The 27,547-nt window shown below is 41.8% G+C and overlaps 2 protein-coding genes across 4 annotated transcripts in view; one reads left to right on the plus strand and one right to left on the minus strand.

Annotated features, from left to right (window-relative positions):
• LOC105212892 (transcription factor hamlet) overlaps nt 1-10,141 on the plus strand; it is a 68,574-nt gene extending 58,433 nt beyond the window's left edge. For all 3 annotated transcript variants that reach the window (XM_054226802.1, XM_011185232.3, XM_054226803.1), the window contains 3 exons: nt 1,503-1,659; nt 7,651-8,727; nt 8,795-10,141. In XM_054226802.1, the coding sequence (XP_054082777.1) occupies nt 1,503-1,659; nt 7,651-8,727; nt 8,795-10,042 (2,482 nt within the window). In that variant the 3' untranslated portion in view covers nt 10,043-10,141. The remainder of the gene's footprint in view (nt 1-1,502; nt 1,660-7,650; nt 8,728-8,794) is intronic.
• Nucleotides 1-27,547, minus strand: part of LOC105212879 (dynein axonemal heavy chain 7) — a 370,911-nt gene that overhangs the window by 254,443 nt on the left and 88,921 nt on the right. The window lies entirely within an intron of this gene.

The raw sequence follows: 27,547 nt of genomic DNA on the forward strand, positions 1-27,547 counted from the left end.
AGTGGAAGTGGTGGAATTTTTCGTGTAAGCGCCAGTGTATGGTTAAGCGTTGGTACACATGAGCTAATGCAGCTTATTTGCTCGACAGTTACAGTCAATTGTTGAAGTGTTGATATATTTACATGTCAACTTACACACACACACACACACTTGTATATAAAGTGGTTGACGATGGGGGCACGAGTACAATTGAAATACTGATTTGTTTGCACAAATCACAAGAGTGAAGTGGAGGAGTTGTACACATGCGACCTCAGCTGGTCACTGTGCCAGCGGCGCTACACGTCAAATACTCCTCTGGAAAGCAGAGTAATGTGCGACAAGATGTTCTGCTTGGTCGCCTACCGGCCCTTCGTGTGCGCGCTTAATGCATATTTTTGATTTTCCGTCATTATTAAATGAGCAAAAGCGACGGCACGCAACAGATAACTCGCCACGCCACGCTATGCCGCGACACATGACACTTGGCGCAGCTGAGGCGCCGTTGATGGTAACACAGATGTGGAAGGCCCTAACGTAGCTTTTTTCCGCCTTTATAAAAGAGCGAAAACCAACAATTTTTTTTACGCAAAGTTTGCGCCATCAGGCATTCGCTGAATTTTACATGAGCCCCACATCCCCAAAGCGGTCAGTAATACAAATATAAATGTGTGGGGGAAACACATAGCACGCCTCCACTTGAGAAGCGCGCCCTCAATTCACCACATTTGCCTTTATGCGCTCAATCATATGTGCTCGTATGTCTATTATTTGCTTAGTTATCGTCGCGTTCCCGTCATCCTTTTGGGTTGGCGCTCTTATCTGATATTTGTCGTGCACTCATTCATTTTGATGTACATGCAAACCGCCCCACAGAAATACAAATAAATTCAAACAACAACGCCTCCGACCACTCAACACCCACGCGCTCACTTAGCTTACGCCTTTTGTAAGTGCGGCAGAGTATCCTTGCATTAGCCGCTTGACATGTGTGCTACCTCATTACGCGCGGTACTCCAAGCAATGGCGCAGCGCCCCACTCGTTGACCACCCGTGCGCGATAAGCATCTTCAGCCGTCAAATTGTGGATTTTCATATTTCGAATTTCAATACGTGTGTGTGTGTGTGTGTGAGTGAGCGGACATGCACGCATCAAGGACACAAATCCCGTCGTTACTGTTGTGCATGGCTTCCAACAGCTGCACTCACAAAGCGATTTCGGTCGGGATTGTACATATTGGCGCAGTGCGATCTTATCGCACATTAAATATTGAACATCATTTGGCTAATTGTTGACAGGCGAACGAGTAGACAAATATTTAGACAATAGAGTTGGTCGGCATTGAGCGCATTTGCCATGATTGCTACGTAGCTTAACATAGCATTGCATTAGCATATGTGTACAATATGTAATTGTATTGTACTTTCAACTATTTTTGATTTGTTTAGTTTGTTTTTTATATTTATTTTTATTTTATTTTCAAAAATTATATATTTCTCTAATGACAAAATTATTTTTCTAGTTTGGATCATCATTTGGTTGCCAAGCATTCATTTCGTAAAGACGAGTTCCCCTGTGAATTGTGCAGCAAGCCATTTTGTCATCGTCCTTTATTGTTGAAGCATCGCGCATTAGCGCATAACGAAGTGCGAAAGTATCCTTGCGAAAATTGCCCAAAGGTGAGTTTCAGTATTGTTTTTTTATAAAGGGTAACTTAGACTTATTTGTTTTACTTACTAAATTCCGTACCTTATATGGTTGTAAAATTCGAGTGAGTGATTGTGCCAACTTTGAAAGTGATCAGTACCAATAGCTATTCAATACTCTTCAATTTTCAACTTCACTTAACATTCGCCTCGGTTTTCAAAACCTATATATTATCAATCATATGAATGACAAAAAATTCCATTCAAGCACCAGTGAAAGTATGTCCACGAAGCAATGCCCCTTTTCTGTTTAGTATGTTGTATTGAAAAAAGTAACGAGTCGAAACCGTTATAGTCTCTTGATACAAGAATCCACCGTCTCAGAACGAAATCTATATATCATTTCAGTGCCTATAAGGTACCAGACAATCCTCTTGGAGTTCAATATTTAACAAATACTTTAACAGACTCTTAAAGCGCTGATTTTTGTTCTTGCTTTTTCCCATCCCACGATCGAATTTGACAGCTGTCAAACTTTACCTAAGTCAGCCGCCAAATCGTTGATAGTGGCTGAGTTTCATAGTTCAATATACATATGTACTTTCCGATCGCTGTGCTATTTTGTGCTGCTTTTAAGCATATTAGTTTCTCTTTTTATTGTGAAGGCGTAGCTTTTCATAGTTTAGCTAGACGGTACTTTTCCGCACCCTTAGGTTGTGTTAGGCCAAGGAGTAGATCCCCGTATCTACAGAGAACCTCACTTAGACAGCATCGACTGCCCGTTCTGATACCCAAATACTATTGACGGATCGCCAAGTCTCTTATGATTCGACAAAGCGGTTGTACACTGTTGTAACTTATTGGTACTTTGCAATAAAACTGGTACTGGAAGTCTTCGATGTCAGACGTTTCGTTCACCACCATCACTTAACTTAAGTCCGTATATTAAGAATACTTAGCATGTAATTATGAAACTATAAACCTTTCTTGAAGCCTTTGCTTGCTTCGTTATCGCAAATCGCGAACACGTGTCTACTTAGAGTTGTATTTAATAAGCGCACCACGTGTTCGTGTCCTTGTAAACACAGCGCTGTGCAGTAGCCAACAGTAGTTGATCATTTGTATATACATTAGTCAAACTGCGAAATAGCCAAAAGCACGAGCACATTTCTGCCAAGCGGCAAATTGAAGCTGGAGCAGCGCGCAGCTCGCGGCCAGCGGCTGTCAGCTCAGACGTGTTTTGCCGCTCAAGTGAAATAGATTGTCCGGCCGACCAGAGTGTGGCATTGTGGAGCAGCGCGCCGCACCCCGTAATGCGCTCACCTGTGCGAGCTGTATGCGAGTTGTTGACTTTGAAGAGACTCCGCCTCGTCTATTTATCTTCTTTGTGACAAACTTGCGCCTCGCAGCAACAACACACCTTCGCTATGTGCTATTTGTGCCCGGGTGTTTGTGTATGTAGCGGTATGTTTTCAACAAATCCGAGATAACGTAGCATGCGTTAATTTTTCAAAAGCAGGTGGTAGGTGGAAGGGGGGCGAGGTGCTCAAATAAGAAAAGAAAATAGTATAATGAATAAGATAAAAATTAATGGAATGTCACGGTACTTAATGTTTAAAGTGCGAAGATTGATCAACCAGCGCCAAAATGTAACAATTAAGGCATAACAACAACAACAACAACAGCAACATAGATAGACCTGAAAGACCAGCGTTATTGTTAGCGCTGTTGGGTTAAGGGACGTAGTGTGGGACGCCATTTCAAATCGTAGCAACGACAAATGTCAAAATCATTGATTTCATTACAATGTGGTATTTAACAAAGTAATGCATGAAATGCGAAACAATAAAGCGTTGGAGAATTGATAGAGCAAAAAAACAAATACAAAAAAAACTCAAACAAAAAAGCTCCAAAAAATGTATAACGAAAGCAAGTCGGAGTACAGGCAGGAATATGAACATGACTATGAATATATGAGTGATGAGGTGCTGCGCTGCTGCCGTCGCTGCCAACGTCGCTGTGTGTTGATGATGCTGATGATAAAATACTTTTGATTTCTAGTAGATCAATAGCCAGCGGCCACTTACTTTTGAATTACACATACAACAACCAAAGATTAACAACAATAATAACAATTGTAACTGGAATAACAACAAACAGCAGGAAAAACAATAACAACAATACAAAATCGAAATAGAAAAATTTCAATGCATTGTTTGAATATCAAAACTAACTCAAAAATAAAAATTAAAAAAATTGAAAAAAAATGAGACAAAAGAAAAATGAGTTTGAAATATTCAAAATCAGGGCGTGTACTCATCCAAAGCACTTAAAGTGTGGTAATGATGAAATTTAGAGCTGTGACGTCCGCCCGCACACTTCAAAAAGGTCGAAAGGTGTAAATCAAACAAAAAAAGGAACGTTATTGAGCACTTGCCACGATTGTTAGTGAATTATGAAAATACATCAATGCACACACACATCAAAACGGCTGCTAATAGCTAGACCTTCGCGGAAACTGAGTGCTTGCTTCATGAAATAGGTGACAATTATCACTTTGTATATACATATATAAGCTCAAAATTTGGCATATTCTTAGGCTGCAGTTGCTGTTACACAAAGCAATTTGCTCTAGAACGTAAAAAAGAACGTCGAATAAGAAATCAGAACGCCAAAAGAATTCTTCAATCCCTTAAACTCTATAACCTGTAAAAGATTTTCCAAGCGGGAAGCAGCTCAGATTGATGGACAATGCCACATACTTCAACAGCGAAAGCAAAAAGCAGCTCGCACTCTCCCAAAATACACGCTCACACGCATCTAACGCAACAACAAGGTGAGCTTATCGTGAAAATTTGACTTGCATGTCGATCGAATTGCGGGTCATTAGCAGTAAGTAGGTTCTCAGTGGCTGAAAACAACTCGAAAGATGCTTTTAATGGCTGACATGTAGCGGCAAGTTGTGGTTAGGCGGCATGCAACAAACATGATTCGTGTTTTGCTACTTTACCGTTGCTGCCACATCGCAATCAAACGGTCAATGGATGAAAACGAAGGAACCATCGAACGATCAATCGATCGATCAACTGATGCGGCTGGTTACAGTTACGCAGCCAAATGGGCGCATTGTGATGAGCTTACGTTGCGCGTGACGCTGGCACGCCGCGGTAATTGTTTCAGTAGTTAACGTGTCGTGCGCATTGTGTACTTCGCTGCGCGCGCAACTGTGATCGTGCCACAAAATGAGCACAACTGTTGTGAAGATACACCCGCAACGCGTAATCAGACAGCACTCTAAATTTATTACAACGAGGCTGCACAATTGTTCGGCGGTTGATCGATCTTGCATGGTCATTTCAGAAATTAAAAAGATTTCTTTCGAAACACGCTCATCCAGTGTAGGCTTCGTAAGCGCTACTTAGACGCGTTAGCATATATGTGTAATGCGTGGCGAGCGCTCACAGATTTGGTACAATGCAGTTCTTGGAAATGGAGTAGGCAAGCTTGCAGACACTAGCGGAGGTGTCACAGCAGCGCTAGAAACTGACGAAGTAGAAAAAACAGAGTGGGTGCATACGAAGAATTCTTATTGTCGGCAGGCGTTGGCGCTACGATCATTTGCGTCAGCTATTCGGAAAACCGCATTCCGATGCAAGCGCGTCAGTTGAACACCATCAGCTCAATATGGCTGTGCGTCGTGCAAAGGAGCCGATCGAGGGTGTTAGCGCGATGAGCGTGCAGACAGTTGGTCGTGTCACACACTGACACAGTCGCAGGAGCACATCGCGCAGCAAATCGTTCGGACGGTTGGACGACAACAAATGGCCATCGCAACCCAAAGCGACGCGCATAACTCAAATTAACTTGGCGCAGAGCGAACGCAGTCAGTCAATTCACTTTACGCCATTCACGCTAAAAATAACAGCGCGCGCAAAATAAAAGCACAAAAAATCAGCATTATCATAAATAACATGCGCTCGAAGTGAGCTTACGTTCAAAAGTGCTTCATCGTATACTTCAATCGACTTTACTTTAATCCATTTGATGTTGTATAGCACGAGCTATTCTTGTTTCGCCATTGAAACATAAAAATCAAATAAGCGTATGCACATACAAACATACATACATACACACATACATACGTGCAGCGGAATGAAAGACAATAAAGCCTTCACGGCTTCACGGCTTCACGGCTGTACTTCGATCATCCGCCAGCACCGAATCTAATGCGCACAAAAGCACATACTCCACCAGCGCAATAGAAATGTATACAAGCACAGACGGACGGACAAACAGACAGACAGACAATGACAGGCAGGGAGACATTGCCAAGTCAGCCATTGAGCTATTGTGGCAGCTAGCGAATCGGCCAGGCGAGCAGCCAGAGTCGGTGCCATTATGACAGCATGATTAGGCATAACAGTTTCATAAAAGCAGCAAATCGTGCGCGGGACCCGTGTCCGTAACGGCAACAACAACAACAATAACGGTAACAAAATACAATTGCAACAACAACAAGCAAAGCGTCCCTTACACGCCTGCGCTCAACAAATAAAACCAAAAACAAATCGTAGCTTTGCTCCAGGTGCTAACGGCGCGGGCGGGCGACTTAGTGCCAGCGGCAAGCGCAACAAATTCGCGCAAATCTTTCTGTAATATATTTGCTGTTGTTGTTGCCTATTGGCTTTGCCCCGCAAGCAGTGCCAGTGCCGTAATCTACACCTGGTCGCTTTGTTTGTGTCATTTGCTATGTACCGTCCTCTTCAACTGCGGTGACGGGTTTGCGCCTGCGCGCGATAAGCGCCGACGGAAAAAAATCGGTTCGCTTTGGTGTGGCACTTGTATTTAACTTTTTTCGCACACAATTGTAACAATTGAAAGTAATAATTGTTGTGGGTGGCGGAGTTGTCGCTAAACTTGCTGGAGCTGCTCTCGTTTTGGCACTTGGCGGAGCGCGCTTGCGCTCGTTTACTCGAAATTTGCGTAATCTTTACCAGTTTTGCTTTTGCTATATACCTCTATGTCTTCTAAGTCAATTTGCCACTTGGCCAGCAAGTCTGTGTTGTTGTTGCGCCTGCGCAGCGCACATTTGCATACGACGCAGATCCGTTTAGGCGAACATTGGTATTACTTGTTTCGAGTTATTGTTTTTTCCGCTTGGATTTCTGACGTTAATGTTTTTCACTGCCCGCAAACTATTTGTTGTTGCTTTCTAAAACTTTTGCTATGATTGATTGATTTCATTTCCATTTCGATTTTTTCAATTGATCCGCCACCATCAACGCTCACACACACACACTTTTACTTGCCATTGCAAACTGTTATGCGCGCTCCAGTCGCCGCGGTTGTGATTACCGCTTGAAACGGTAGCGTTTTGTGGCCGTTTAAGGCCATGTTGTTGCCACTACTTCGCCTTCTGACTGGCATCTTATGTGGAAAAAAATGTGTAATGCTCATTTAGGCCTGCTTGTGATGGCGTACTCAATTTCGTCGATGTGTAACACTACTTTTCATTGCCCGACCTCCGCTGCAGCTACCACTGAACCTCGAAGTCGCTTACCATACAAACAGCGACGCTGCCTTACCCCGTTTCGGGGTGTTGCTTCTTTGCCGTTGCGTTGAGCCATGTACCTTCACTTCGCTTGCCTCACTCGGCGACTCGGTTGAACTCATACCGCCATCGTTGCTCGTCGTCGTCTCGCATCTCTGCCGTTCGTTTCGCATTGTCTCACACCGAATTTGGCCGCGTCCGTTGGTCCGTTCTCTGTTACGGTACATTTAAGGTCGCCATATGCTTTTTGATTTCGATTTGACGCTAAGCGTTGCTCATTTTATAATTTTGATCTCTTTTTTCATTAGTTTCTGTGTGGTTGTAGTTGTTTGTTGTATGCTTATACGTTATATTTCTTATACGATTAATCTTGATTGTGTGTAGAAACCTACATACATACAAGCTGTACTTCTTCGTGTACTCCCGTCTCATTTCATCATTTTCATTTTCGTTTCGTTTATTTTTTGGCACAGGTATTTTGTGATCCATCGAATTTACAGCGGCATATTCGTGCCAACCACATCGGTGCCAGAAGTCACGCGTGTCCGGAGTGCGGAAAAACATTTGGTACATCGTCCGGCCTCAAACAGCACACGCACATCCACTCGTCGGTGAAGCCGTTCCAGTGCGAGGTGTGTTACAAGGCGTATACTCAATTCTCGAATTTATGCCGTCACAAGCGCATGCACGCCGACTGTCGCATGCAAATCAGATGTCCTAAGTGCGGCCAGAGCTTCAGTACGGGTACCTCGTTAACAAAGCACAAGCGTTTCTGTGACCCCACCAACGTGCCGCTGCCATCACAGCCCGCATCAGCTGGATCCGGTGTGAATTTGCCACCACATTTGCCGTCGCACCAACAGCAGGCCATGCAGTCACGCGTCTTACAATCGATGAATGCGGCCGTCGCCGCCGCCGCGGGAAATACTAACGGTACAGGCGCTGGTTTACCGGGCGCAGGCATGCCGCCAGCCACCCATCCGTTCCTGTTGTTTCCTCCTCATACGTTCTTTCCGAATTTCCCAGCCGCTGCCGCTGCCTACGGTTTGCAGGGCATATTTCCGCCAAGTCCAGCGCAGGCGTCTAACTTCCCGTTCTTGTTTCCGAAAACCAATTTGGATATGCGTATACCGGGCATGCCGACGCCAAGCGGTCACAATGTGCCCAGCAGTTTACCATCGCCTAAAGCCATACGACAACACCTCAATTTTGCTTTTGGCGAGAGTATACGCGCCGGCGACGCCTCACCGCCGTCGAGTGAGCACAGCCTGAAGCAATCGAATAGTAATGTTAATGCCACGCTCAGCTTAGCCACGGATGTTGATGAGGATGTCAAATCACAACTCGCGCTGGCGTTGTCTTCACCGCATTTCAATGACAAGCAAAATAGTTTTTCCACACATCAACAAAGTGATGAGGATACCAGCTCTTCGGTTGAACTAAAAATCACAACAAATGAAGACGTCGACGTGCAAGAACACGAGGAAAGCGAAGCAGCGGATTTGACAAAGTTTGAAAACAGCTCCAACAAGCATACTGAAGATGATAAAGTAAGTTGATTTAAGCCAATAGCATCGTGTGCGGCCATTTAACTAACATCCCACCATTTATTTTCAGAAATCCATTGATATAATGAGCACTCCACCGCCAGCTGAACCATCGGATGAAGAGCACAGCAAAGCCACAAACAGCGCAGCGGCAGCTGAACTGCCTCTGGATTTGAGCATAAGCCGTAAACGAGCACGCACCACCAGCTGCAGCTCAACAGCCGACACACAATCGGTGCATAGTGATCGTTCCACCAACCAGGCCACACCAAGCGAACACAAGTCTGACTCCGAACAGCAGCCGGAGTCTAAAATAATTCGCGCGCAGCACCACAAACTACTCAACCGTTCAAGCCATAAAATAACGGCACGCCGCTGCGCCAAGCTCAGTCGTACACCCTCGATAACGGCCTCGCCCGGCCCGACACCGTCCCCTTCGCCACCAAGTAAAGAGCAAGTCAATTTGTTGGCGAACGATGCGAACTCCTCAGCGTCCGTCGACTTTGATTGCCTTCAACCACTGGAGCAGCATCCGCTTTTCCTGTCCTATAATCGTACGCGCATGGTAAACGATATCTTTCCACGGCCGTTTCCTTTTTTAGGACCAATGGGCGGACGGCCAGCCTTTGATAGGGCACTTCAATGCTCTGACATGCCGTTTCCGCCCGAACCAGTTTTTCATAAAAGTTTACTACCTGCCGGCCTCATCGGCAGCATGTTGGCGACGGCCTCCGGCAAAATCAAGGATCGTTACACATGCAAGTACTGTGGCAAGGTGTTCCCACGTTCAGCCAATTTGACACGTCACGTTCGCACCCACACCGGCGAACAACCCTACACATGCAAGTACTGCGATCGCGCTTTCAGTATATCATCGAACCTGCAGCGCCACGTGCGCAATATACACAATAAGGAGCGACCATTCCGTTGTCACCTGTGCGATCGCTGTTTCGGTCAGCAAACGAATCTCGACAGACATCTGAAGAAACATGAAGCCGACACGAACGGTTTGGGTATAGGATTCGGGGACTCGCCCTCCTCGAATGAGGCAGATCGAGAGGACAACTATCTCGATGAGATACGCTCCTTTGTGGGCCAACGCACATACAGCGAAGAGCAGTACACGCCCACGAGTATTGGTGGCGCCGAAAACGACACCGACTATGCGGGCAGCGAAGCAGACGTAGAGTTATCCGTCTCACGTTCATCGTCCGTGGATGCTATGGCGCTCGGCAGTGGCGAGGATGCAGTGCTGGTGAAGCAAGAGCCGTTGGCAAATGTAACGAACAACAGCGACGCCGTCGATGTAAGCTCATAAGCGAGGGCGAAAAAAAGCGCAGTGTTGCTTGGAAGTTATTAAGTGTTTTGTGTAAAAATTAAATGACTAACGGTAGTAGCCGATGCTGTTAGCAATTTCGTCAATAGTGATAAAGCTGTGTGTGTCGTGACTTACTATCAAATAGTTGTGGCGCAAATATTAGCATAATGAAAATTAATTGTATAAATCGTAATTGTTGGACATATTTATACATACATACCTACGATACATGCAAATATATGTGTGCGTAGTTGTGAGTATATAGTATTTAGTTGAGCGCATAATATCGCAGTATATAAACTACAGTTGTTTTTGTAATAAGTTTTGTTAAATTTACTATAATGTACTATTAAACATAAATGAATTCTTGATTAGCTAGCAAAAGTCAGGAAAGTTGAAAATAATTTTTTTGCCACCAAAATGTAGATATTTGGCACTCAGCACCACTTGAGTGCGTCAATAGAGTATTTGCTTAATTGTAAGCGAAAATGAGAATAAACTAATTATTCAATAGATTAGTAAATAAAACCATAAATCTTAAGTAATAATTAGCGAGTTAAGTAATAAAAGTCACTTGTAAATAAAACTAATAATAATGATAAAAGCCGTTATGTTATATGTATGTTTTGAATCAACACGCGCACATAATACAATTACATAGACATTATGTGAAGAGAGATACGTATGTAAATGTTTAAGTAAATAAATAAAATTTGATTTTTGTAATTTGTAAGCGTAAACAAATCGTTTAATAAATAAATAAAAAAAATAAAAAATAACATGTTTAATATATTTGGCGTATTGTGAAAAAATCTGCATGGCTCAGGTGGGCCTGGAGTTATTTTTCTAATTTTTTTAGCTTTTTAATACGCTTCACAGCCTCATCACTCAATTAGAAATTTCGTTATTATTGTAATTATGGCTGCAAGGCACGCACTCACTCACTTACATATACAGTATATACTATTATTGTGAGTATGTGTATGTATATGTGCTGCTGATGTTTCAATTTTATAGCCGTGACTTGGAGTTTATCATATCGAAAAATTTTGGTAAACATTAGCGCATTTATTTCAACTACTGCTCCTAGCTTCTTTCGTAGTTATATATAGCGTATTGTTGTTGTTAGGCAACCAGCGGCGTTTTGTGAAGGAAACGTTTCAAGTCCGCGCAATCGACAGCAATAAATACGCCATTCACTTGATCACCGAAATAACACTTTCATTTTCATTAGTGCACACACACACACACACACACCACTTACAAATATATATGTACATATGTCTGTATATATGCTATATATATATTCAACCAAAGTAAGTACACATTCCGATATGTGCATTGGAAATTGCGTTGTGTGCGCTTGTGTTATTTACGGAACTCTTGAGAAGACGTTCTAATATCAAGGTTAAGCTGTTTTTGATTCATATATTGTACGCTCTCCTCACTTCATTATGGCTTAATTATTGTTTTACTGACTGGCTGACTTTTTCGATCGAAATTAGCCGCTAATGCAACTAATTTAAAATGAGTGTTATCTTTAATCATCGCGTAAGTGCAGTCATTTCATGCTTCGAAATCTTACTCATAAATCATACGGTGAATTAATGGCATCGTAAAAAGGCGTCGACAAGCGCAACGGATTAATAAGCCTCAAATGGTAGGGTCTTAAAATGAGGGAATACACTCAATTTACTTTGTGGGAATTTAGCTTTCTCAGTGGTTTAATATGAGAGCTTTAATCAGGGGCGTAGAAGTTATTAATCTCGTTATCATTTATCGAGAAGATATTGCGTTAATCACAGTGATTCTTGAATTTATTTGTTTTAGAGATCACAACCACTCTGTCGTCGAGCACAGTCTTTACTAATTCTTAATTAGTTTCAACTATATGACGACATTGCCAAGCAGTCCGAAATTTTAAACGTGTGAGCCGCGACATGAGTAGGCAGTACAATTTAGTCGATTAAAGAGAAGCTGTTGCTCTTACATCATAATTTATTTTCCGTATGCTCGACTTTCTGCAGATGATTTTAATGTATTAGCTCTTAACCATTCGGTGCCATCAGTTCCAACGAGCTAGTGATATTCGATTTCTTCGAATTGTAAAAGTCTGAAGATAAAGTGCCAGACAGAACAATAATGATACTAAATTATTTATCTTTACTCTGCATAAATAATCATAAAAAACATGACCACGAATATTGCGCCGAGCTATTTTCCGCCTTAGAGGTCAGTAAACATGTCACATATAAGTGACAATGAGAAAAGCATGAGCTTTCTAAATACAGACCACAAACTTTCAAGGATTGGCCTTGTCATGTGATAACGGAAATTGAAGTCGTTTAAACTCAAGCGGCAGGTTTGGATCATCGAGATCCTCGTAATGTGAACTTATTCATCTTCGAACTTTACCTTGAGTATCATCGCTTTACTGTTCAATTGCCTACTCAGTCCAAAGTAGCACCTGTTGGCAAGAGTTATTCTGCGCTGGATTTCGAGGCTGACATTGTTCGTGTTGTTGATGCTGGTTCCCAGGTATACGAAATTATCTACGACCTCGAAGTTATGACTGTCAACAGTGACGTGGGAGCCAAGACGCGAATGCGCCGACTGTTTGCTTAATGGCAGGAGATATTTCGTCTTGTCCTCATTCACCTCCAGACCCATTCGCTTCGCCTCCTTATCCATGCGGGAAAAAGCAGAACAAACGGCGCGGTTGTTGCTTCCGATGATATCAATATCATCGGCGTACGCCAGCAGCTGTACACTCTTGTAGAAGATTGTACCTTCTCGGTTTAGCTCTGCAGCTCTTATAATTTTTTCCAGCATCAGGTTAAAGAAGTCGCACGATAGTGAGTCACCTTGTCTGAAACCTCGTTTGGTATCGAACGGCTCGAAGAGGTCCTTCCCAATCATGACGGAGCTTTTGGTGTTGCTCAACGTCAATTTACACAGCCGTATTAGTTTTGCGAGGATACCAAATTCAGTCATCGCGGCGTAAAGGCAGCTCCTTTTCGTGCTGTCGAAAGCAGCTTTAAAATCGACAAAAAGATGGTGTGTGTCGATCCTCTTTTCACGGGTCTTCTCCAAGAATTGGCGCATGGTGAATATCTGGTCCATGGTGGACTTTCCAGGTCTAAAGCCACACTGATAAGGTCCAATCAGTTTGTTGACGGTGGGCTTTAGTCTTTCACACAGTACGCTCGATAGAACCTTGTATGCGATATTTAGGAGGCTGATCCCACGGTAATTGGCGCAGATTGTGGGATCTCCCTTTTTATGGATTGGGCAGAGCACACTGAGATTCCAATCGTCAGGCATGCTTTCTTCCGACCATATTCTGCAAAGAAGCTGATGCATGCACCTCATCAGTTCTTCGCCGCCGTATTTGAATAGTTCTGCCGGTAATCTATCGGCCCCCGCCGCTTTGTTGTTCTTCAAGCAGGGGTCGTCATCAAAAGGGGGGTGTCTCATCCGAGGCTTTCGTCGATTTTTCATTGGTACTTCGTTTTTATGTGGTGGGTCCCAAACCCTACGCACAACCGCATAAGCGGGTTTCGCCTTCTCACTTTAGCTCGCCTTCAAACGGATGTCTGTTGGCTACCCAGAGGATACTTGGTCTAAAACCGGAAGTCGTGAGCTGCTTGAATCATGTGGAGAAGAATCGTTTCTGGCCACTCCCAAGTGAATGACAATCAAAAACTTTCCTCACTTGCGTGAACTTCTACACATGATCCCATCCTCCATATATGTATATAGGATATAAGATTACAGAACAAGTTCTGAACTATCGATCCATTACACTATACTGCAAATTTTTTCAAAGATTCTTTTCAGGATATTTGGCCTACCAAACTTATTTTTTCGGGATATATTTTCTGCAATTTATAATATTAAAAAAAGTGTTTTTTTCGAACTTTGAAAGCAAATACAGTGAAACTTCTCTAACTCGATTCACCATAATCCACAAAATACCTTCGAGTTAGAGAGACTTCGAGTTATAGAATTTTCATTAAAAAATATAATTTTTCAAAAAGCAGTAAAATATGGATTTATATCCAGTTTTAGTTATTTACTTTGGAAAAAGTTTTATGGTCATACGTCAAAACATGTATTCTGAATTTTGTTTGTTGCAGTTCGAAATAGTTTGGCTCTTGACGTTTGTATTCCATCCCTTTGTTACATGATTTATGCAATTCATACGTGTAATATCATACTATTTGTTCGCCTCCATAAGAGGATAGGTAGGTAGGTAGGAGTGCTGTCTTGTTATAGTTCGGGCTCAATTAGAAATATCTGTTTTTTATTTGCTATCATGTTCATCTCGTTCAAACCATTTTGTGGTTTCGATGAAGCTACTAATATCCGTTATGCTTTTTGTAGACATCCATTCGAGGTTTGATGCTTGATGGATTCCCGGTGTTCCGTGTCGGATCTGCGATAGGGCTGGGCATTCGCAGAGGAAGTGGAAAATTGTTTCCTTATATCCTGTTAGTTTGCAGCTTCGGCATATGTTATTGTAGGGCATACCCATTTTCGACGCATGTTCTCCAAATGGCCAATGCCCTGTTAAGGTAGCAGTTAGTTTGAAGATACTGTTTCTTGACTTATTGACTTATTCTCTTCATGTCGTTTTTGGACCATATCTGTTTGGTTATTTTGTTAGTTTTTAATTATTTTTCCATCTGTTGCCATCTGTCGGCCTCCGATTCGTTCAGACAAGCTCCTGTCTTTGCCAGCTCGTCTGCTTTTTCGTTGCCGAAAATGTTCCTGTAGGCGGGAACCCATATCAAGTCTAGGATGAGCTTGTCTTCTAGCGACTTCAGTGTCTTCTTGCAATTGATATAGAAGGACTCTCCTAAAATTCTACCTCGATAGAAAAATTTTAAATTTTGTATTATGCCCTGGCCAAAAAGTTCGATTTATGGAAGGAAATTTGTATGAAAGTTGCCTTCTTCTATTGCCAATTCAAGTGTTCCAGTTTTATTAGAATAACGAAAATCGCCATATATAGATATAAGGGCTGATGTAATTCCTGAATCGATTTCATTAATTTTCACCAGCAAGGACACTTTATCCAAGACTATACGCTCACTTAATTTTGCTAAGATATCTCATATATTAACCAATACATATATGCGGAATAAAGCCCATATAAGAATAAAGATTAATGTACATGGTTGGCAACTATATGGGCAGGTAAAAATAACGGAAGAAGCGAATAATTTGTAAAAATAACTGTGTGACACGCCAACCAATAGCTCAGCATAAAATAGAGTACCGCTGAACACTGGCGCTCTCCGCCACATTCGAGGTGGGAACTAACAAAGATTGTTTGGCCGCCTTAGACTATAGTAAATTAAAAGGAGACAGTAGTATTAGGCCTAAGGAACAAGTCTATAAATTGTATTAACATTTTTCAGGGTGTCTCGTTTCCTCAAAATTTAAAGAGAGTCGAATCGAACAAGCAACTGGTAAAATTTAAGTAAACTGGTACATTCTGGTGGAAACAGAAATATGAAAATAACGTTAGTAATGACCACAAGATACCGCTCCAGTATTCTTCTAAAAAATGTACATTGCAATAGGTAAATAGGTTATTAGGTAAATCTAGTGGTTCTTTATTGAATGATTCAAAAGCTATGAGATTTCAATAGATCGAACTTCTATCGATCCCCTCGATGGAGTGCCGATTGGAGTAACCACAGAACTCCATTCGGCGCTCCACCAAGCCAGCAATGATTTGCCGTTTATTTACGAGTGTCCATAAAACGGTATAATGAAGCGCACCGAAAAAAATCACCAATTTGAACAGTTGGAGTAGAAGGTGCTAAGAAACCAAAAATAACAATGGTGATGATTAGAAAAAAACTATCGAAAGGAATGAAACAACAAAAATTATGTACCTACCATGCAACGGTCTACTCACTGGCCAACTGGTCAGATTTACTAACCGAACTGATTGAATGCCAGTGTGATCGACTGTGCGGCAAGCTGACGAAAATCCACACACACACACTCGCGCTTATGCTGGGGCATTCATTCGAGCAAATGAGTGCTTTGCACGCGCGAGTATGTCGAAAATTTATGGTTTCCATTTGATGCTGAAGATGAATGGGCAAGTGAGCTTTTGCGTCATCTCGTGAAGACTTGCCGCCGTGAATCCATTTGTGAGCGAGGCGGCATGTACCTGCACAGTTGGCCAGCGGTGGCGGGAGGTAGGCGTAGTGGCAACATTAACGGCAGAGACAGTGGCATTAACTGCTAAATTACATACGAGCATAAGAAACCGCCAAGCAAAGCCAACCAAACGCGGCCGAAGCAGTCGAGGCAGCCACTGCAGCAGGTCAAGCGGCGTTCGACAATTGGAGCAGCCACAGGAGGTGTGAGCGGATGTAGTGAAGTAATAAAAATTGAAGCAACGCTAATCTGACCACTGATGGTTTTCTTAATGAGCAACTCAACGGGCCACAAAGGCTCACAGCGCGCTTAGCAAACCAAGCCAGCTAGAGAATGGTAAACACTTATGATTGTATGTTTGTACTTTAACTTGTCCGCTTTTTGTTTTAACCACCACTCACCATATGGATACGTTTGTATCTTGTATAAGACGCAACGTAGCATCATGGTAGTCATTATATACACACACGAGTTTGTACAATATATGTATCTCTGTTAGGATACTTCTTTCTCATATTGTGATAAATTAACTTCTTTATATTTGATCTTTTGAACCCAGGACCACAGCTAATTCAGTAAGGCTCGCATATAAGATAAGACCTGGAAGGTTTTGGTTACGTTGGTTTTGGTTCCCTCGATGAGAATATTCCAGATAATTACGATTGAACAGCTCCATGCACTGATCACGCGCAATGCCACCCTTTTCATGAACGATATGTTCAACACATTATTTGACATCGGTTAATAACAGTTTTTGGAATTTGGGTTCATCTTAATTATTTTTGTGGATTTTATGATATTCTCGTATCTATCGGACCGCCACTGTGTTGATCATCGGATACCGCTCATCAATTCCGATGATATCCAAAGCATTTTGGTTAAACAAATTGTTTTTCATTATTCCTTTTTATCCAGGTTTTTTCGTAATGTCAAAACTTGAAATTTATCACATTGTTTTTTGAAGGAGAAGTCTAACTATAAGACTTATGCCATCAATTCTTGTGTCGTACTCTAAAAAAAAAACGATCCGATTCACTGATTGTATGGTATTTCACCTTAAACATTCCAAATATTCTGTTCAAGATACACCCACCACACATATAATATTGTCAAAGAAAAAAAATGTTACATAACAGGAGAGAGGTCTATGCTCGAGAATATGATTCCACGAAATTTTATTAAGATAACTAACAATTTAACCAATATATTAGGTGGACTTTACCTCTGGAATAAGTAGAACTCGGAACCATTATAAATGGCATATGAGGGCTAAGGTAATTCATAGACCGATTTCACCATTTCATCCATCAAACAGCTTTATAATCAAGATTATACGATATCTTAATTTTACTAAGATGTTTTACATACTGACCTGTATTGGCGGAATAAAGCCCACCGGAAAATACTTATATTAGGTATATGTTCCTAGAGGATACTTTCGTCATAAAAGATGTTCTCATAATTTCATATATATTCTTGTTATTTGCGTATATTTCCGATGAAAAGTTCTTCTTCTTCTTGACTGGCGTAGCCACCGCTTACGCGGTTATAGCCGAGTCCAAAACAGTGCGCCACGCATCTCTCCTTCTGGCAGTTTGGCGCCAATTGGTTATTCCAAGCGAAGCCAGGTCCCTCTCCACCTGGTCCTTCCATCGGAGTGGAGGTCCAGCGGGTACTGCATCGAATACTTTCAGAGCTGGAGCACCTTCATCCATTCGAACAACATGTCCTAGCCAGTGTAGCCGCTGTTTTTTTATTCGCTGGACTATGTCTATGTCGTCGAATAACACATACAGCTCATCGTTCCATCGTCTGCGGTATTCGCCGTTGCCAATTCTTAAGGGACCATAAATCTTCCGCAAAACCTTTCTCTCGAAAACTCCTAGTGCCGTCTCATCGGATGTTGACATCGTCCACGCTTCTGCACCGTAAAGTAGGACGGGAATGATGAGAGACTTGTAGAGTTTGGTTTTTGTTCGTCGAGAGAGGACTTTACTTTTCAATTGCCTACTTAGTCCATAGTAGTATTTCCAGGCTGACATTGTTATTGCTGTTAATGCTGGTTCCCAGGTAGACGAAATTATCTACAACTTCAAAGTTATGACTGTCAACAGTGACGTGGGAGCCAAGACGCGAATGCGCTGACTGTTTGTTTGACGACAGGAGATATTTCGTCTTGTCCTCGTTCACCACCAGACCCATACGCTTCGCTTCCTTATCCAGTCTGGAGAAAGCAGAACTAACGGCGCGGGTGTTGTTTCCAATGATATCGATATCATCGGCGTACGCCAGTAGCTGTATACTCTTAAAGAAGATTGTGCCTTCTCTGTTTAGCTCTGCAGCTCGTATTATTTTCTCCAGCATCAGGTCAAAGAAATCACACGAGAGTGAGTCACCTTGTCTGAAACCTCGTCTGGTATCGAACGGCTCGGAGAGGTCCTTCCCGATCCTGACGGAGCTTTTGGTGTTGCTCAACGTCAGCTTACACAGCCGTATTAGTTTTGCGGGGATACCAAATTCAGACATCGCGGCATAAAGGCAGTTCCATTTCGTGCTGTCGAAAGCAGCTTTAAAGTCGACAAAGAGATGGTGTGTGTCGATCCTATTTTCACGGGTCTTCTCCAAAATTTGGCGCATGGTGAATATCTGGTCCGTTGTTGATTTTCCAGGTCTAAAGCCACACTGATAAGGTCCAATCAGTTTGTTGACGGTGGTCTTTAGTCTTTCACACAATACGCTCGATAGAACCTTATACGAGATGTTGAGGAGGCTTATCCCACGGTAATTGGCGCAAATTGTGGGGTCTCTCTTTTTGTGTATTGGGCAGAGTACACTGTTATTCCAATCGTCAGGCATGCTTTCTTCCGACCATATTCTGCAAAGAAGCTGATGCAAGCACCTTATCAGCTCTTCGCCTCCGTATATGAATAGCTCGGCCGGTAATCCATCGGCACCCGCCACCTTATTGTTCTTCAAGCGTGTAATTGCTATTCGAATTTCTTCACGGTCGGGCAATGGAACATCTGCTCCATCGTCGTCGATTGGGGAATCGGGTTCGCCATCTCCTGGTGTTGTACTTTCACTGCCATTCAGCAGGCTGGAGAAGTGTTCCCTCCACAAACTCAGTATACTTTGGTCATCAATAACTAGGTCACCTCTGGGGGTCCTACAGGAGTGTGCTCCGGTCGTGAAACCTTCAGTTAGTCGCCGGATCTTTTCGTAAAAGTTTCGAGCATTACCCCTGTCGACCAGCTTGTCAAGCTCTTCATACTCACGCATTTCGGCCTCTTTCTTTTTTTGTCTGCAAATGCGTCTCGCTTCCCTCTTCAGCTCTTGGTATCTTTCCCATCCCGCTCGTGTTGCGGTCGATCGCAACATTGCGAGGTAGGCAGTCTGTTTTCTCTCCACTGCGAGACGACAATCCTCATCATACCAGCTGTTTTTTTGACTTTTCCGAAAACCAATGGTTTCGGTTGCAGATGTACGTAAGGAGTTTGATATGCCGTCCCACAGCTCCCTTATACCGAGATGCTGATGAGTGCTCTCAGAGAGCAGGAGTGCAAGTCGAGTAGAAAATCGTTCGGCTGTCGGTTGTGATTGCAGCTTCTCGATGTCGAACCTTCCTTGTGTTTGTTGACGTGTGCGCTTTTCTACACAGAGGCGGGTGCGTATCTTAGCTGCTACAAGATAGTGGTCCGAGTCGATGTTGGGACCACGAAGCGTACGCACATCAAAAACACTGGAGACATGTCGTCCATCTATCACAACATGATCGATCTGGTTGCGAGTGATTCGATCCGGGGACAGCCAAGTAGCTTGATGGATTTTCTTATGCTGGAATCTAGTACTACAGACGACCATATTTCGGGCCCCGGCGAAGTCGATCAGCCTCAGACCGTTTGGTGATGTTTCGTCATGGAGGCTGAATTTTCCGACTGTTGTGCCAAAGACACCTTCTTTACCCACCCTAGCGTTGAAATCGCCAAGCACGATTTTGACATCGTGGCGGGGGCAGCGCTCATAGGTACGTTCTAGGCGCTCATAGAAGGTATCTTTGATCACTTCGTCCTTCTCTTCCGTCGGGGCGTGGACGGAAATCAGCGATATGTTGAAGAACCTCGCTTTGATGCGGATTGTGGCTAGACGTTCATCCACCGGAGTGAATGCCAGGACTCGACGACGGAGTCTCTCTCCCACCACGAATCCCACACCGAATTTGCGCTCCTTTATATGGCCGCTGTAGTAGATGTCACAAGGACCCACCTTCTTCCGTCCTTGTCCCGTCCATCGCATTTCTTGGATTGCGGTGATGACAGCCTTTACTCTTACGAGGACATCAACCAGCTGGGCAGAGGCACCTTCCCAATTAAGGGTCCGGACATTCCAGGTGCATGCCCTTATTTCGTAGTCCTTTAAACGTTTGCAGTGGTCGTCATCAAAATTTTGGTCTCTCATCCGAGGCTGTTTTTTTCTTTTTCATTGGGGGGTGTTTTTATGTGGTGGGTCCCAAACCCTACGCACAACCGCATAGGCGGGTTTCGCCTTCTCACTTTAGCTCGCCTTCAAACGGATGTCTGTTGGCTACCCAGAGGATACTTGGTCTAAGACCGGAAGTCGTGAGCTGCTTGAGCCACATGTAAAAGAATCGTTCCTGGCCACTCTCAAGTGAATGACAGTCAGAAACTTTCCTCACTTACGTGAACTTCTACATATGACTCCATCCTCCGATGAAAAGTTAGTCATATAAAATCAGCTCCAAATTTGCGCTATATGGAGGTGTTTAAAGATGGAGTTTAAAATTATGTTATATGAGAAGTAGACGAGGTGGAGTCGTTTTCGTCTTATTGTAACATGTGGATATCAGGGAAATTTCGTAGAAATCGGTTGGGAAGTGAATACATAGAAAAATATAGATATTGCATTTAACTCAACAATTTGTGTGCAGCTCTTTCATAAAAATTGGTACTTCTGTGGTTATCTCATTTCACCTATTTTTCTATATGATGAGATACAAATGAGTCGCCAGAGGAGAGATCATTATTATCTTTTTGATATACTATACTCTGAAATTCGTTAGCCACCGGACTAGAAAACTGATCAGCATTCTCTTTCGCGTTAAATTCAGCGCATCGTCATCAGAAAGGGAAATCACTCAATTTAATATTTTAATGAATGACTACTACAAATTTTCTGCTGATTTGGATTATCAATTGTATTGTGTTACACGTGATTACATAGCGCAAGCTTAAACACAAATACGTTTGTATGGAGCATAATTGTAAAAAACCACGAGAAATGATGATTTCCTACACCATCAAGGTTAAGCTTGATTGAACAGGAAATTCGTCAAGGTTGGCATCCCTGATTAGCGGTTTATCAACGAGTTGCAGCCACCGTTGCAGAAAGAGAGAAGACTTGGTCAATAGATGCGGAGAGAGAATATGCAGCAGCGGCAGAGATGAAAGAGTTTACAACAACGCCAAATTGATGAACTGCGCTAGAATTGGAGTGGCTCTAGTAAGTTTACTAAGTCGAGTAGCGTGAAGTGAAGGCAAATACAGTGGCGAGCCAACGCTATAAATGCTGCATTACAAGTATTAAAAGTGGGCCATGGCAGCTCGCTAAGGTGGCCGCAGTTTAATGATGATTTGAAATTGATAAATGGCACCGAAAACGCTATTTCACAAGGCAAATGTCGATTTATAATGAGCGAAGACACGAAGGCAAAACAATGCGCTTTTAATCCAAATTAATCAAGCATTTTGTGGTGAGATTTCCGCTTTCCCTTAACCATGACTTCTTATAAGCCACCTGCCGCAAGTGCGAAATGTGTGCGAACTGAAAATATCATAATTATAATAATATTTTATAGGGAAATTAACCGAAATAATTCAATGTCAGCACATGCGCGCATTAATTAAGCGCTAATGGCGTGTGTTGCAAACACGCAAATTCAATCAATTATGCCACAAACAATCCAGCTATGAGAAGCGCCGCATTTCGCACGCAACACCCATTGACATTTGAATTAATATTTTCGGAGTAAAGGCCTATGGCGCACTATGTAATCGCTTGCTACGTGCAATACGTGCAATAATCCAGTTCAACTGATGACCACCAAAAAATCTATTTCAAGCGCGGCGCTTCCGTGAGCGCCTAACACACTCAAACTTGCCACTAGGAAGGCGTGATTCGCAAAAGTGAGCTAATTACCCTTCCGGTGTGTTACGCCTTCAACGAAACGCGCTCGAATTAGTGTGGAATGCAAAAAAATAGAAAAACAGATTTTCGCGCGACTGTATAACGCGCGTGTGTCATGCAAAAATATTCGAACTTCGTGCGCATATTTTCACAAACCAAAATAACGCATTTAAATTGATTTTTAACGCAGCTACAACAACAACAACCATGCGAAAAAAATTATGACAATAGCAACAATGCAAAGATATTAGCGCTACTTATTGCAGATCAATCATAGCGCGCTCCATGGCCTGCCGTGGCCACAGATGGCGGCGGAGCGCGTTACAGTACAAACCGAATGCGGCGCGCGCAAGTAAACCACAATAGCGGTGTACTAACGCTAATGTACGCACCGCTGCGGCACATTCAAGGTATTCCATTTAAAGTTACACGTAAGTGTACATCGCATCCAACGGCTAAAGGCGACCGCTGTGTTGCGGTCACTTTCGATTATGCAAAACAATGTGGACCACGCGGGACGTTTCGTATCTGATGTACATATCGCGCGCTGGTGGCTGGTTGGTACCGTTGCCGTTTGCGCTGGGTGTGTTTGCAGGAATTGTAGAGCGCCGGGGTCCACACACACACTGTGGCCCTGACCACAGCCAACAACAGCCTGAGGTGGCGCGGCACCCGCGGTAGTCGGTTGGCGGTAATGTGGCAGCGTTATTAAGGGGCAATTGCTTGGCGCCTGTGTTTTCGGCTATGAAGTGAGTATACAGTTTGCTTGGCGATTTTTCATATTGCTGCGCCGAATTTTAATTTGTTTTGAACAAATGTTTTTATTATTATAATACATTTGAATTGCTGTTGATGCTATTGTTATTGTTGTATTTTTTTGATGTTTTTGTTTTGTTTGAAACGCCACGTCAACCAAATGTATCGATGTATTGATGAATTTGCGGTGAAACAGTGGCTAATTGATAATTGCTTTTTTAACACTCATTTTACCACTCATTTTTTAAACAATCTCAAGCACAAGCACACACACACACACTTACTTGCTTGCTAATGTATGGCATCGAGTGGTGTGTGTGTGTGGTTATGCCATACATCAATTCGGCGCTTTGCGGCTGCTACCATTTTTCTAATTTTGCTAATTTCTGCTACCATTCATGCTACTGCCCGATATTTGCCCTCCTTTGTTGCTGTTACTGTTGCGTTTGCTGCTATTATTATGGGAACTTTATTAGCTGGCGTTTGGAAGACCACATTGTTCTTGTTTTGTTTTGTTTTTGCTATAATTTTTCGTAATTGTTATATGCATATAAATACATATTTACACAGTTTTTTTTTTTGCTTGTCTCGGACGCGGACGCTGTCCACCGTTAAGCGTGTTGCGGAACCGGAGCAAAAGCTGACATAGCATACTTATATCCATATATAAAAAATATTTGTTGTTGTTGCTTTTGACGTACCACCAAAGTGCCAGCCAACTGGTGAACGTTCGAATATTTTTGTGTATGTACTCATGTGTGTGTTTGCGAGTGTATGTTCAATGTATTCACCCAAATGCGAGTAAATCGTCGATTAGCTGATCCGTTAAACCGTTCACCCAGCATTTCAGTGAAAGTGAATGAGCTCAGCTTTTGGTTGATTGGTTTGTCAGTTGATTGCTTAGCTGCTTTAGGAAGATAACCTTCATAACGGCATCATGGCATTCCACAGCAAAGTAATTTGTTAAAGTTATTGTTAAACTTTAAAAGGTGTGAAAGCCTCAATATGACATTCGGTTCTTCATTTTGCCTTCAAAGTCCTATAGTTCTTACGAGTTTCCTTAAACTATGTTTGTTTTAGGATTCCGAACGCCAACTCACCAGTTTGACCGATTATGAGCATTGGGTATTTTCCGATAATCGCTAAGAAGTTTTCCATGACAAGTTAGAGATCCATGCAGAAATGCTCTAATAAAATTAAAAGTTATTGCAATGCCCTTTTGCCTTTTATTCGGCGAGGTCATTACTTTAACAATTATTGTTATATAGTAAATCCAATCCGTCCTCGCGTGGTTCGAACCATTTCAGCCATACAATTTGTTCGCGAATGCATTCGTATTAATTCTCTTAAAAAAAGAAAATTATTTCAAGATAAATAGATACATATAACAAGCAGATCTATTTCATGTCAATTATATGAAAGACTACCGTCATCAACTGGTGAGCTTGCATGAAGCAAATTATGGTCAACAAATTCAATTTCAGATGAAAAAAATGTCACTGTTGAAGAAGAAAAAACAACAATATACTACGCAATATAGTATACGCAAAATCTTCAAGAAGGAAAAAAATTTTTCCGACGGTTCAATGTGATCATCATCTAGCTGATGTAATGGTTTGGTGGGGAGTCTGCAGTTAAGTGAACCCCATTACATTTGTATGAAAAATGAGTTCAAATTGAGGCAAAAGTGCACTAGTAGGTTGCTTTAGAAGTGCGGTACAGTAGTTAACCAATACTCTCTTCGGTGCAGGGCATTGGATATTCCTACAAGGTTCTGCTCCAGCAAATAAGGCAAAAACGGCTCAGCAAGTTCTTAAAAGGAAGTCCAGATTTTAATCCATGAACTATAGTTGGTGACTGTCGAATACACAACATAAATTTGGTCTCAAAAAAATCTTTGGTTCAAACAATGTCGGCAATACGAATAGAAACTATGCGTGCTGCTATTGATCGTGGCCCAATTGTTTCAGTTTCAATTTGAATAAAATTTTGTACATCCGTTATTGAATTTTTGCATTATTTAACCCTTCTGCACAAATTGAGATTGTACCCCTCATAAACAATTTGTGGGTCAATATGACCCAATATGGTAAAATTATAATGGCAAACTCATTTTTTTTTATTATTCAAACATAAAATTAACAAATTCAAAATTGTTTTCAATAGGACTCAGTAAAAAATACATCAATTCTGACAATTTATACACAATTCTGACAATTTATACACATAACTGCCTTTACACTATGTTGTTTGCATATATATTTCAAGCATTTATCGCAACGAACTGAATGCTTGTTGGAGTTTTTAGTATGTGGACAATAAAAACACCTTTGTCTCTTACCTAAAAAGCATAAAGGAGAATTTTGAGGCTGCACGACCGTTAATAAACTGGGAGTGTCTGCTGCGACTGCTTCCTGGATGTTTTCCACAACTCGTTTTGCAGAAGGACCATAGGGCATTCGCTTTCGGCGTGCAATGTGCGGGGTTACCAAAGATGTGGCCAAGTCTAATAAAAATAATCGCCGCTTAAAGTTTTTAGTTCTGTTCCATTCGGGATTAAGTTCGGTCCATATAACATATGCGTTATATCCCGAAACATCGACCATATTGGAAAAGAGTGCAACTGGCCATCGTTTCGTTTGGCGTTTACATGTGTACGTTGCTACTAATTGATCCAGCGATTCAACACCTGCTTTAGTCGCATTATAGTGATGTATTACTTCTGGTTTCTTTTTCTGATCATCCCTAGTCTCTGCCGAATGATGAAGCACTAGCACGCTTTTTCTGTTTAGTCACATTTGAGCATAAATTTTCTTGGTGGTCAAAATGACCCACAAATTGTATACGCGTACGAAAAGTTTTTAAAAAATTATGTAAAAAAACTGGCTCGTCCTGGAAAAAAAATGTGTACGTACAACTCATCATAAGACTCAGACTGAGGATATCAAAATGGTTTTATAAGCAATTATCTTTATTAAAAATGTATTCTAGTTTCATTTCTACAACGGTCTGAACTTGTAACAGAACTTTTGGTAGGATATATTTCTACTCCATGTTTGTTCATCCATACACATACACAAGATATTCTGAAATAACATCTAATATATTTCACTGTTTTCAACTCATCTTTTTCTATGAAATAATATTCTTTGTGATGTTGAGTTTAATTTTCCCTTGGAAAACTTAAACTTTGGTCTAGTCATGAAGTTAGTACAACAAGTGCATAATTAAAAAAAAATAATAATTAATTATTTATTGTTAGTCTTCAGTTTTCTCACAAAGCATATAATGATTGAAGATGTTTCTTAAATGTGTCCTAAATGAACATTCGCGAACAAAACTTTCATATCGATGGAATTAAATTGAATATATCCAATTTAATAATCTGCCCTAATACTATTTATGAAAACTTAAACAGTGTAAAAAAATCTCGAGTGCTATTAGTTCTTTCGAAGCGAAATTTTTTGATCGAGTCCTTTGATTTACACTTCGAGCTTTAAAAAAAATGGGTCAAACACTTTTTTTTAATATAAACCTGGAAATCCCATCTGGAATCACTCTCGTCAACAAGTGTAACAAAAGTGACGCCCTTTCTTTTCGGATACACATCTTTGTATACTCAATATGAGAACAAACACGAATGAGTGAATGAATCTACTGACCTACTTATAAGCTAATAGAAGATCTACAGCCGAATCTCAGCTAGTAATTGAGAATTCTATAATCATTTCAATCAGGCAAAAGCAACAGACCGAAAAAATAAGCACGATTTGCTCAAACCACAAATTTCATAATCTCAGTCAGCATCACTCGCCAGGTTGCATAACAGCAATATGTCGCGCACTTGCCCCGTTTTGATTGGTCCATTACACAGAGCTAACCGAAAGTCGAGTTCACACATAATAAATAGTTCTTGTGTTGTTATCATTTTTATTATCTTGTTGTTGGTGTTATTACAACTACTCATATTGTTGCAATATGAATTTTATGGTGGATGTTGACGAGTTTTTATTGCTGTTTTTGTTGTTGTTTGTTTGTCTATTTCGCTTTGCGATTTTATTTAATATTTATTTACGTTATTATTGTTTATGTTGTTGTTGCTGTTTTTTTTTTGTGTTTGTTTTTGTTGTTGCTGTTGTATATTATATGTTATGTTGACGTTATTGTTGTAATTGTTATTTGCGCACGATTACAAATGATTGCGATGAAATCGCACAACTGAATTTGCCAAGCAGCCGCCGCGCCAGCCGATCGGCCAAGTAAGCGGCCGTCTATTGAGGCAACACCACACCAGCCCAGACACGCTTGTTGCGACGCGATTGGAGTTGTGTGTTTTATTTTGTTTCTTGCTGGAGTGGGCTTGAT

The sequence above is a fragment of the Zeugodacus cucurbitae genome, chromosome 3 (assembly GCF_028554725.1).
Source record: "Zeugodacus cucurbitae isolate PBARC_wt_2022May chromosome 3, idZeuCucr1.2, whole genome shotgun sequence".
NCBI classification, from domain to species: Eukaryota; Metazoa; Arthropoda; class Insecta; order Diptera; family Tephritidae; genus Zeugodacus; species Zeugodacus cucurbitae.